Here is a 13,531-nt window from a genome sequence, read left to right as displayed (position 1 = left end):
CATCTTTTGGTATGTGCTCTCTGTTTTCTGTTTTTTTTTTTTTTTTCCAAGTGTATCTATTTACTTAAGTCATCTCTACAACCAACGTGGGACTTGAACTAACAACTCCAGGATCAAGAGTCTCATGCTCTTCAGATTGAGCCAACCAGATGCCCCTGTTTTTTGTTTTTTTTTTGAACCCCAAACAATGACTAAGAGCTTTTCAGTAAGATCTGCCCACTATCAGAATGCCCTGGGGGCTGGCCTGCTGTACATGTTTAAATTTTTCCTGAGAATCCTTGATTCATGCCCATATGTACTCCGTCTCTTCTAGTCTCTCTATTTCCCTCCAAAGTTACTCTAGAAACAGCTGGGTCTGATCTTTGCATGTACCTTGGAATGGTTTTCTTTCCTATCAAGAAGCAAAGTTGTTCTGTCCTCTTCTAAATTAAGCTAACAACATAGAGGTGTTATAATTGTCTCGTATTAGGTATTATTATGGCTTTACCCTTTCTTTTCAGCCATTTGCACATTCTTTGTTTCAGTGTCCTGTTTCTACAGAATTTCTCATGTAACACAACTTTCAGAAACTACTTCTGGTTTCCCAAATTGTAACTTAATGCACTGCAGGCGTTGTTTTGGTTTTATATTCTTCTTTAGGGTTATTTTCTTCCTGATACATTCAGAGAGAATACTGACTCTAAATAAAGTTAGAGATCATCTTGTCCCTCTGCCCCAACCCAAAAAGAACATGCCTCCCAAACAGTGTACACAAAATTCCAAAAACAAAGACCATAGTTTCTACCAACAACCCAGTTGGAAATTATCTTCACTTGGGCAAATGATCTGTCTGGAACAAGGGGAAACTCTGTAGATGCATCCTTCCAAGATGATCTTTAAGCCAGGCTAAAATAGTCCTGACAGCTCCAGAGGGAAGCAAAGCTCCACCTCACCCACGTGGCTCTGGTTAGTCCCTTTCACTTATGCCTTGGATTTTTTTTTTTTTTTTTTTTTATGCCTTGGATTTTTGTTTGATGGTTCATTCATTGGTTTGGCTTGATTAAGTGAGATTGGCCTGAATAATAGGCCAAAAAAAAAAAGGAAAAAAAAAGAAAAAAGAAAAAGAAAAGTCCATTAGCTGCAGCAGCAGCAAAAGGACAAAATTCTATAAGAAAACTGCTTTCATCCTAGAGTTACCTTGATCCCGGGCTGCATTTTAGTTTCATCCCTTATCACCTATGTGAACACCAGCAAGCCAATGAAATTCAGCAAGCCCTCTGAATTTCAATCACACCAACCCATCAACAGGCATAATACTGTCAACGTTACTGGTTATAGTATGGATAAGTGAAATACTGTAAATGAAGACATTTTACCACATTTTCCTTTTATAAGTACCTAGCATGGCATTAGCATGTATAAGTATCTACTGTGATTAGTGTTATTATACTCTTCTGAAATAGCTTCCAAAAGTAACATGTGGAAAGATTGGTAATTATACAACTGTAAGACTATGATGTGGTTGTTGGTAAGACAACACTCGACCTTTCCCTTGGCCGTTGCACTATGCTCATCTCTGCTCTGAAAGCCTGCAGAATCTAGAGCTGAGAATTCACTGCTAGACTCAATGGTCATTAAGAGCGTGAATCACTTATTATATGACAGCACTTGATATATATAAAAAAGGCTTAACAAATATTCATTGAATGAATGAATAAGTCCATACTGTTTTATTCTGTTTATACATAGATGTATATGAGCCTTGCTATCTAAAAAAATTAAAGGTCTGGTCTTCCTTCCACCTGTTCAAAAAAGCTTATTCTTGAATCCATGATTTAGAAGCATTTCTCATCATCCTCAAAAAATCTCAGCAAATTCTCCTCCACCGTCATCTGTAAAATGTTGATAAATGACACTAATGTCAGTCATGGTGGGATGATATTCTGGAATAGTAAGGGAAGGAATAAAGAAACGGGACAGATCTCAAGTTATGTTGTGCTTTTCTCATTTCTAAAAAATAAAAAGGGTGATATTGTCAAGATTTAGAAAGGCAAGAATGGCACAAAATGTTGAGGAAGGTGCCTGGTTTTGGGGGGCTGTCATTTTGGGACTTTTCCTTTTATAAGATGAATTTTTGTGTTAAATAGTTGATGTGCATTTAAAATTGAGGTGCTATCTACATTGGTATCTCAGACATTATTAATCTTAATATATTGAAAGCTTGGAGTAACTTGTGAGGAAGAAGTGGATGTATAAGAAAAATTTCAGAGTCTGCTAAAAGATTTCACCAACAGCTATTGTTTTGGCTATAAAACTCTTTATTAACATTCTTCTGGGATTATATCAATATAATGCATTTTTATGTGAAGGCCCTTCATTCTCTTCTCTTCCTCCTCCTCCTCCTCCTTCACCTTCTTCTTTTTCTTCTTCTTCTTCTTTCATCTTTCTTCTTCCTCTTCTTCCTAATTCTCTCATTTTTCTGTCAAAGAAAAGCTACTCAGATTCACTTGATTCCAAGCAGAGCTCTTGGACACTTCAACGATAGCTAGTGGTCTGTGCTCTATAGAAATATGCATTTTCTTTGTGTGCCTCCTATTCATTCTTCTAAATAGTTCATGCCTCTAAGCTTGTTTGTTTCATTTTATTGATGTTTCACTATTTAAATTTCTATTTTAAAGTTAATTTCTATTTAAAAATTATTGAATACTTAAAGTCATGTTAAGATTGTGGGGTAGTTGAGCAGGAAAAGTCAGATTCCTTCAATGTTTCAATACTTTCTTTGTGACAGCAGATGGCTAGTGGAGCCTGCCAAAGGGTAGTTCCTAAACTTTTTAGTCCTTCTTCATAGAACTCTAGCAGGTCTGACAGGAGAGGGAGACCAATCGTAAGAGATTCTTAACCATAGGAAACAAACTGAGGGTCACTGAAGGGGAGGCGGGGTGGGGTGGACAGGGTAATTGGATGGTGGGCATTGAGGAGGGCATATGATACAATGCGTACTGGGCATTATATAAGACTGATGAATGACTGACCTTTACCTCTGAACCCAATAATACAGTATATGTTAATTAATTGAATTTAAATAAAATTTAAAAAAAAGAAAGAACTCTAGCAGTTCATCAGTGTCATAGGCAGATGGGAGGAACCTCTATTTTAAAAGGCCTGGAAGAGACTCATGTTCAGTGTTTTCCAGCATAAACACTAAATATTTTTTCAAGATGGACAAAATTGTCTAAGAATAAAAATATAAAGATTTGTTTTAGCTGAGAAAAATACAGCAACAGACTTATATGAAGTTTGATATGGAGAAATACTCCAGAGAAAGTTAAATACCCTTCCCTTTGTAGAGACCACTCAAAAACAGAAACGGATTCTTCTATAATGATATTGCAACATGTAAGTTGATATACCAAGTAGAATAAACATATCATCTGATAGTTCGTAAAGCTAACGAAGAACCCAGATTGTATATGAAAACTAGTGTTGTTCTTGGGAAAACAAGAACAGGGGCTGTTTTGAACTCAGCGATAGGATTAATGCAGTAACAAGGTCCCTTGTGAATAATCTATGCAATATTTGTCAGCAAACAACTAGGTCTGAAGGCAAATGAGCTAAGTTCCCAGATAAGGAATCAGGAAAAAGCAAACTCCCTCAAAATATGAGAAAAGGTCACAACAAAAGCCCCATAAAGGTAATTAAAGATTATCAAAAGCAAATAATAAACATGAGAAAAGATAATAAGGCCAGAAAGAAATCAGTGGTATAAAAAAAAAAAAAAAACAATGATGACAATACAGCAGAGATAAGAAAAAATCAAAAATTTTCTTTGGAAAGATTATTAAGTGGACAACTATAATGATGATTAAGAAAAATAGAAAATAGGAGAAACAAATAAACAACTAATGAAAAGGGGAAATAGTTACAGACATTAACAGAAATTTAACATAAAAGGGTAATGCAAAAAAATAAGAAAATATAGATAATTTCATAAACCTGAAAGAGAAAAAAATACCAAAATCGATGGGGAGAGGGAAATAAAAGGAAAAACAGACTAAACCAATAAACATGAAGGATGCCTGGGTGGCTCAGCAGTTGAGTGTCTGCCTTCAGCTCAGCGTGTGATCCTCGAGTCCCGAGATTGAGTCCCCCATTAGGCTCCCTGCATGAAGCCTGCTTCTCCCTCTGCCTGTGTCTCTGCATCTGTCTCTCTCTGTCTCTAAATCTTTAATCTTAAAAAAAAAAAAGCCAATAAATATGAAAGAATTGAAACATCACTCTTCAAACGTCCTCCCAGGCCTATGTGATTTTACCTTTATTTTAATTTTTTTTTTTTTTTAATTTATTTATGATAGTCACACACAGAGAGAGAGAGAGAGAAGCAGAGACACAGGCAGAGGGAGAAGCAGGCTCCATGCACCGGGAGTCGATGTGGGATTCGATCCCAGGTCTCCAGGATCGCGCCCTGGGCCAAAGGCAGGCGCCAAACCGCTGCGCCACCCAGGGATCCCGATTTTACCTTTATTTTAAAATAAAATTTTTTCCCAATTTTTTCTTTTTTCTTTTTCTTTTTTTTTTTTTTTTTAGAGAGAGAGGTCACACATGCACGAGCAGGGGTGGGGGTGGATGGTGGTGAGGAAGGGAAGAGAAAGAGAGAGGGGGAGAGAATATCCCAAGTAGGCTCTACACTAAGCGTGCAGCCAACACTGGGCTCAATTCTATGACCCTGAGATCATGACCTGGGCCAAAATCAAGAGTTGGACTCAACCACTGAGCCACCCAGGAACCTCTTTTTTCCCCCAATTTTTTAAAAAAAGAATTATTTTGAAATAATTTTAGACTTTCAGAGGGGTTACAAAAAGAGCCTAGAATTTCTATATGCCCTTCACCCAGTCCCTCGAATGTTAACACTTCACATTTCCCTGGTATGATTATCAGAACTAAGAAATTGACATTAGATATTCCAGGTTTGTATCAACTTTCTTTTTTGTTCCAGAATCCAATCCAGGGTACCAGATGACATTTAGTTATTTGGTTTATATCTCTTCAAATATCCCCCAATCTGTGATTGTTCCTAGTGCTTCCATATCTCATGACCTTGACGCTTTTGTAGAGAACTGGTCAGATTGTAAAAATTCCCCCATTTTAGGTTTGTCTGTTGGAGGTTTCTTGTGATTTGACTGAAAGATTGTGGATTTTAGGGAAGAAAGCCACACTATATGTTCTGATCATTTCCTATATAGGAAAGGATGTATATTACATCATATCCTTTCATAGTTTCACTGATGATGTTAATGTTGGTCACTGGGTTAAGCTGGTAGCATGTTTCTTCGTGGACAAGTTACTATTTTGCTCTTTCTATATTCAGTTTGTTATAATTAAGTCACTAATCCCAATCTACACCCACAGTGAGGGGCTGGGAATCAACATTCCTCTCCTGGAGAAAAAAAAAATGCATCAAAGAGTTTGTGGGCACAGGTTAAAAACACCATGCTAATGAATGACTTTTATTGGGGATACTTTGAGGCTATGCAAATAGCCTAATTGGTGTGACCAAAGCTTTGTCTCCTAATTTCATTTTTTTAAAAGATTTTGTTTATTTATTCATAGAGACACAGGAAGAGAGAGAGAAAGGCAGAGACACAGACAGAGGGAGAAGCTGGCTCCATGCAGGAAGCCTGAAGTGGGACTCGATCCTGGGTCTCCAGGATCACACCCCAGGCTGCAGGCAGCGCTAAAACGCTGCACCACTGGGGCTGCCCTGTCTCCTAATTTGAGAATCGATCAGTGGGTTTCCTAAGCAGTGATTACAGTGGTATCCTAACAGTGATTTCTCCCTCTGGTGTGGTGAATTGCTCCATCTTCTCCAGTTATTTATTTGCTCAATCATTTAGTATACTAATTATTTACTCATGCACATTTATTGTATTCTTTGGGTTATAATCCACAATTATCAATAGGAATTGTGATGGTCAAATTTTTCTATCTCCCCTGCCCAATTTTTTCTATGAAATTTTCAAATGCTACAAATAAGCAAGTGCACTTAATGCTTCATCAATTGTTTAAATTTTGCAATTTTATCTCTCTTTCTCTCCATGCATGTATATATATATAAATTATATATATATTATATTTATATATAAATATATAAACATTATATATTATATATATTTTATATATAAATATAATATAAATATATATTTATTTATATATAATTATATATAATTATTATATTTTTTAAATATATTTTATATATTATATATATTATATATGTATTATATATATAATACATATATAATATATATATAAATTATATATATTTTATAATTATATATAACATATAATTATATAAATATAATTATATTATATATTATTAATATATATAATTATATATTAATTATTAATATATATTAATATATTATTATATAATATATAAATAATATAATATATTATATATATTTTATATATAAATATAATATATATAAATTATACATATATTATATTTATATATAAATATATAAATATAATATAAATATGTATATATAAAAATTATATATATATTATATTTATATATAAATATTTAAATATATATACATATGTATATATATAAATTTTTTTTGGAAACATTCAAGAACTGCAAATATCATGACACTTCCCATGTAAATATGGCTTATATATCCTAAAGAAAGGACACTTCTCATACAACCTCAACATTATGACATTATCCAACATGTTGACATTCCAGACATTTAACACAGAGAAAATTATCTATGGTAAGTCTATTTTTCAATGCCCCCAACTGTTCCTAAAACAGCTTTTAAAATTTGTCTTTAGGGGCACCTGGGAGGCTCGGTCAGTTAAGCTACTGTCTTTGCTCAGGTCATGATTCCAGATTCCTTGGAATGAGCCCCACAAGGGCCGCTGCTCAGCGGGGAACCTGCTTCTCCCCTTCCCTCTGCTTATGCTCTCTCTCGCTATCCCTCTCTCTCTCAAATAAATAAATAAAACTTTTTTTAAAAAAAAGCTTGTTTTTGAAAATCTGGTATCCAAATAATTAAATATAAACAAACAAAAATTCAGTATCTCACCAAAGATTTCTCACAGTATTTTGTAATAATTTTTAGTTTTCTATAAGCTATAGCAGTCTTTCTTTTTCTTTCTTTCTTTCTTCTTTCTTTCTTTCTTTTCTTTCTTCTTTCTTTCTTTCTTCTTTCTTTTCTTTCTTTCTTTCTTTCTCTCTTTCTTTCTTTCTTTCTTTCTTTCTTTCTTTCTTTCTTTTTTTCTTTCTTCTTTCTTCTTTCTTTTGGTTCACTCATTATACTGTCACTATTTTTAATACTCTAAGTCAATTATCTTGTAGAATATCTCCCTCAGTTTGGACTTTTCTGATTAGTTCCTCATAATTAGATTCAGGTTAAGTATTTTTGGGGAAAAAAGTGCATAACATTTCAAAGCACAAACTATCATTTTAACATAGTAGTATGACTTTAAGTTTGATTACTTGATTAAGGTCATGTCTTAGTTTGGGTTTTCTGGAATTGAAGCCTAAGCAGGGATTAGGGTGCATAAGATTTATTGAAGAAGTGCTATGTAGAAAGAATGCGTAAGAAAATGAGTGAAGGAGGAGAAAGGAGAGGAAAGAAGCAAGCAACAATGTGATCTCAGGGACAATATAGCCTCCATCTGATCCATAATGAGGGGGTGAAGGCAGGAAAAGGTGTACTTTAGAGCATAAATAACACCACAAAGTTTCCCATATTGAGCATATGTGACTGGCCTTCTCTCTCCTGTAGTAAGTCATTGGATGTGTGCTGCTGTCAGAGGGTCTAGCCTAAGGGCAAGATGCCTCCCTTTGGCAGATGGCAATTATCTGAAGAAATGGCTAGGTGTGCATTGTTAGCAGTCAACACAGAATCTGGAGGGTAAATGCAACTGAGATCTGGCGGGCATCAATAGCACCTACTACCGGTGATGACAAAACATATCTCCCCACTGTAAAAATATCCCTTCCTATTTTGAAAATAATAATCTTTTTTTTTTCATTTAATAAAGTTTTATTTCCCAAAATGTACAGTTGGTGGGATCTTGTTCATGCATCTTCACCGGCAGCTGGGGCATCTCCACCCTTGGTGTTTCTGGTGTAAATTACTTGAGCTCTGTGCTTTGAAACCAGTTTAATAAGTTCTTTACTGAGGAGCTCCTGAAGGGCTGCCCTGGCCAGAGAACCTTGAATCTTCAGTCTCTCAGAGACAACAGCTGGAGTTACAAGCTTATAGTTGGGAACCTCCTTACAGAGTTTATTATATGTCGCTTTGTCAAACAACACCAGATTATTGAGCTTGTCTCGAACTTTGCCTTTGGACCACTTCTTTTTGGCCTTGCCCCCAGATTTGTTCACTGGATCTTCGTCCTTTTTGGCTGACTTTGCAGCATCTTTCTTCTTCTTGTTGTCCTTGGGCGGCATAGCGAAGCTCGGAGAGCAACAGCCACCCCTGCAGCCTCACTAAGATGTCGGATAAAAAAAAGAAAATAATAATCTTTATGTTAGATTTTGAGACTACATGAGTAATCTATCCTATCCCCAACAACATTTCATCAATGGATGAAGTATCCACTGATTAACCTTGAGTAAACTAATTGTTAAATGATGGTGGAAAAATAGTGTTTTTTTTTTTCCTCCTAATTTGATAATTCTTCTATATTTTTTGGTTGGCCTTCTTTGATGAAGAGCTTTTTCTCTCTTGCTACCTTCCATTTTTGTTATTACTACATACATGAAAATATCTTTTATTTAATGTGTTATAATCTACTATGTTCTTTTTGCTCAAAATGTACAAATTTGGCCAGTGGGAATCACTTCAAGCTGCTCTTGTGCCACTTTTGCCATGTCCTCATTAATCTTTGAGTACTTGCTTGCTTTCCGGCACTAAGATTTCAGGCTCACCCAGTACTTTTCTTGGAATCAGCCATCCTCCAAGGAGCCCTGGAGGGGCAAAATTCAGGGTTAGATGTGTTCACTGTTATGGAATATCATTGGTTCCCTTTCAGTGGCAAGAATGGGAAGTAGGCATTTCTTAAATGCCTCAAATTCATACTGATACTTCCAATTCTAATCCAGTATCACTACCTTTTCCTTACCTTCCTCATTTCATATTTTTAATATTTTGATTTCCCTCTTTATAATAATACTGATTCCCAACTACATCAACATATTTTTAATTTAGATCCACCAAAACATAGTTTTAGAATTATTATATCCCTAGCCACCACCACCAACAAAACTCACATTCTTTGTAGTTCTTTTTGTCCTCCTAATGCATCCCACTAGGCATGTATAGTCAGAATAATGGGTTCTTTAAAAAAAAAAATTCCTAATTTTGTTGCACAAAATTCTGTTGCACCAAAATGTGGCTTGCTATGTACACAATTTTGATCTAGGTATGCATGCTGTAGATATCAATCCATTGTACTTCACAGAGTTCTTCCTTACTTGTTTTATGTCTCCATAGAACTCCATTGGCTTATTCCAGCAGATCACTATGGGTTGGCATTTAAAGGATTTTTTCAAATTTATTTATTTGAGAGAGATAAAGTGAGCATGAGAGGATGGGAAGAGAGGGAGAGGGAGAAGCAGACTCCCCAGGGAGCAGGGAGTCTGATGTGGGGCTCAATCCCAGGACCCCGGAATCATGACCTGAACCAAAGCAGATGCTTAACGGACTAAGCCACCCAGGTGACACACTATGGGTTGGGACTTCGATTGCTTCTGATGTTTAACTATTACCACAATGAATAATTCCTGTGCCTATGTTGTTTTGTGTTTTTAAAAGTGTATCTTCAGGTCTGTCTTTCAAATGAGATTTCTCAATTAAAGGATAAATATCCAAATTCCCTCTTTATCTGAATTGTATTATTTAAGACCCTGCCACTAATAAAGAAAAATGTCTACCTCCCTATATTCTCACCAACAGCGTCAAGTCCTCAGATTCTTGCTTATCTGGTAAGTGAGAAGTAACAGCTTCAGTTTGTATTTCTCTTGTGATAAATATGTGCATATTTTCTGTAGTCCATGTCTATGATTTCTCCATTTTTTTCTTAGCTTTTAGAAGTGTTTTTGTAAATCTCATTGTCAATAACACTTTCTATATAGGATAGATTAGCCCCTTCTCAGTGACAAATGTTTCCCCCTGCAGTTTATCAGTTATATTTGCATGTGATTTTTCCTTATTTGTTGTTGTTGTATTATACAAATCTATTTATTTTTGTATGGTTGAATTTAATAATCTTTTATTTTATTGAATAAAATAGTCACTCATGGTCATGGAGATACTCAACTCAGATCTCCCTTAAGAAGAGCTAGATAGGTGCACCTGGGCAGCTCAGTGGTTGAGTGTCTGCCTTTGGCTCAGATCATGATCCCAGAGTCCTGGGATTGAGCCTCTGCTTCTCCTGCTGCCTATGTCTCTACCTCTCTCTCTGTGTCTCTCATGAATAAATAAATACAATCTTAAAAAAAAAAGAAGAAAAGCTGGATAACAGCCTCTAGTAGCTACACTTGTAATTCCACAATGACATGCATGCTGCTGAAGCACAATGACTGAGCATGAAAGAAATACAACTGGACCATTCCAGGTGGACATAAAGTTATCCCAACAGGCAGCTTTTGCTTTGAGATTCTCCACCAGCCCAGGCAAAGGTTGAGAAGGATTGTTCTGTATTCTGAGATTTTCTGCCCACAGTCCCTTCACTCCCTTCCTCCTTTCCCCATATACTTGCACCGTGGTTCTGACGCTGGCTTTAGAACACATATACACATATGCTATGGTATCAAGGAATTTTTCCATTTCCGACTTGGCTAAATGCTTTACTCTGGAATTGGTACTAAAATTTGTTGATAGCTGAAGAAAATTATAATTTTTCCCATAAATCAATTAAATGTGAATTATAGTAGTAGATTTCCTAATACGGAATCATTGTTACCTTCCTGCAATATATTCTACTCACTTGTCTCATGTTATTCAATGTATTGTTGGTTTTTTTTTCCCATTTTGTTAGATTTTTGTATCAACATGCATAAATAAGATTGGTCTATAGTTTTCTTTTTTAAGGATTTTATTTATTTACTTGAGAGAGGGAGAGATAGTGTGTGTGTGAGCAGAGAGAGGGGCAGAGGAAGAGAGAGAATCCTAAGGAGACTCTGCACTGATCAAAGAGCCTGATATGGGGCACTATCCAGGATGCTGAGATTATGACCTGAGTTGAAATCGAGTCAGATGCTTACCCAACTGAGCCACCCAGGCTGCTCTTTATTAGGTTTAGATAGCAATCTTATAATAATATATTTTTTTAAGATTTTATTTTTATTAATCTCTACACCCAGTGTAGGGCCTGAACTCACAACCTTGAGATCAAGAGTCTCATGCTCTACCTACTGAGTCAGCCAGGTGACCCACTAATGTATTTTAAAATTAGGTCTTCCTTCTTTTCATATGTGCTGGAGTTGTACTATCTGGTCTTTGAGTATTTAAGTTCAGGTGCTTTTTGTGTGGTAGTTCTACAGTTTTGTTTCTTTTTATACAAATGGACATATTTATGTATCTTATTTTTATGAGGGTCAATGTTTTGTTAAATTAGACTTTTCTAGGAAATTACTCATTTTATCTGGTTTTCAAGTTCATTTGAAAAGAGTTATGCATACTTGGTTATGGCTTTTTTTCCCCAAAATTCTCTTTTTTTAAATGTATGTTTCCCACTCATCATTTCTTTTGTGGATTTGTGCTTCTCATTATAGTTACTGATTACTTTAACTACTAATTTGTTGTTTTTTTTAAAAAAATCAAGAAACAATCATTTTATTTATCTTTACATTATTGTTTTATTTTTTAAAGTAATCTCTGCCTCCAAAGTGGGACTTGAACCTTCAACCCTGAAATCAAGAGTTGCATGCTCTACCAATTGAGCCAGCCAGGTGCACTTATTTTATTCTATTTTATGTCTCATTAAATTCACCCGTATCTTTAATATTTCCCTGCTGCTTGCTTTTATTTCAATTTGTGATCCTTTTTGTGCAGTTTTTTTTGTAAAGAATCTATCTTCATTATTCAATTTTCACTTATGTAAGTTTCTGAAACTTTAGATTTTTCTCTCATCACTACTTTCATTATTTCCTATAGATTCTGATGTGCAGTTTTCGTTATGATTACTGCTATGAATCCTGCAATGTTGATTTGATTAATTCCTTTCTCCCACAATTTACTTATTAGAAATCAGCTTAAAAAGCTTTTGATTGTTTTTTTTTTAAGATTTTATTTATTTATTCATCAGAGACACAGAGAGACAGAGAGACAGAGAGACAAAGAGACAGAGGTAGAGACACAGGCAGAGGGAAAAGCAGAGTTCAAGCAGGACTGATGTGGGACTCGATCCCGGGTCTCCAGGATCACACTCTGGGCCGAAGGCAGGCTCTAAACAGCTGAGCCACCCAGGGATCCCCGAGTTTTTGATTGTTAAAATCTTCGTTTTACTTCTTGGTTTTAGAATTAATTTTTCAATTTAGTTACTTTGGAAAGACAGCTTTGTTTGAATTATTTATACCTTATGAAATTTATTGAGATTTTTTTCTTTGTGATTAATATGTAGTTAGTTATGAGTCTTCCATGTGCAATGGAAAAGAAGGCATATTAAATGTTATGGGTTATAAAGTTTGATATATTTATTAGATATATCTTACTGATTGGGCTAGCTAAGTCTTTGTATCCCTCTTATTTGTTTTATTGGATTATTCAAAACCAGAAAGCAGTGTGTTAAACATGCTATTATAAGTGGATTTCTCTTTGATGTTCCTTCACTTCTGCTTTTGGAGGGTATTATTTGTATGGATTTCACAGGTTTTGCATCTTTGTTGTAAATCAACGAATTTGATTATATTAAAGTAAGAATTTCAGTTCAACAAAGCACACCATGTACAAAGGCAACAGAAAAATGACAAATTTGGGAAAGATATTTGCAATATTTAAAATTAACGAAGAATAAGTATTTAGATAATATAAAAGATTCCTGTAAACACCAAGAAAATGAAAGAGAAGCTTAATGGGAAAATGGGCAAAATATATAAACAGAGAAGAGACCCCCCAAAGCAAATAAGCATATGAAGATATACACAAATTCCGTTAGACATTAGACATTTGCATGTGAAAACAGTGAGGTCCCTTTGAACTTGTTAGGATGTTGACAATCAGAAGCTAGGATAATGCTAAGAGTTAGCAGGAAAGAGGGTAATGAAGCCCTCATGCCCTCATCCACTACCAGTGTGAGGGTGGGGTAATAATCATTCTGCATAGCGCTCGATAGTGCATAGATCAAATTAAAATAAGTATAGTGTAACAGAGTGTACATGCCAGTGAGACTCTCAGACAAGTTCATAAAGGGACTAAGTGTGCAAAGTCATCACAGTGCTGTTTTGGTGGTGTTGAGCACAAAGAGGAAGAAGCATATTTAGTCTGTGGTTTAATACCCATCAAACACATCAGGATAGTTGCATGTGGAAAGGAAAGCA

At 35.3% G+C, this 13,531-nt stretch overlaps 1 protein-coding gene and 1 long non-coding RNA gene across 2 annotated transcripts in view; both read right to left on the bottom strand.

The window, feature by feature from the left end:
- Positions 1-2,304: 2,304 nt before the first annotated feature.
- The window catches only part of LOC121500456, a 48,888-nt gene continuing 37,661 nt past the window's right edge, over positions 2,305-13,531 (bottom strand). Inside the window, exon 4 of the long non-coding RNA XR_005990387.1 lies at positions 2,305-2,458. This is a non-coding gene — a long non-coding RNA (uncharacterized LOC121500456). The remainder of the gene's footprint in view (positions 2,459-13,531) is intronic.
- Positions 8,007-8,460, bottom strand: LOC121500455 (40S ribosomal protein S25-like). The gene has a single exon (XM_041772179.1). It carries the CDS (start codon positions 8,438-8,440, stop codon positions 8,066-8,068), a length of 375 nt encoding a protein of 124 aa, XP_041628113.1. The 5' UTR covers positions 8,441-8,460; the 3' UTR covers positions 8,007-8,065.

This window comes from Vulpes lagopus, chromosome 10 (assembly GCF_018345385.1).
Source record: "Vulpes lagopus strain Blue_001 chromosome 10, ASM1834538v1, whole genome shotgun sequence".
Taxonomy (NCBI): domain Eukaryota; kingdom Metazoa; phylum Chordata; class Mammalia; order Carnivora; family Canidae; genus Vulpes; species Vulpes lagopus.
Note: the sequence above shows the minus strand (reverse complement) of the source record. Positions and strands in the feature narration are given on the sequence as shown.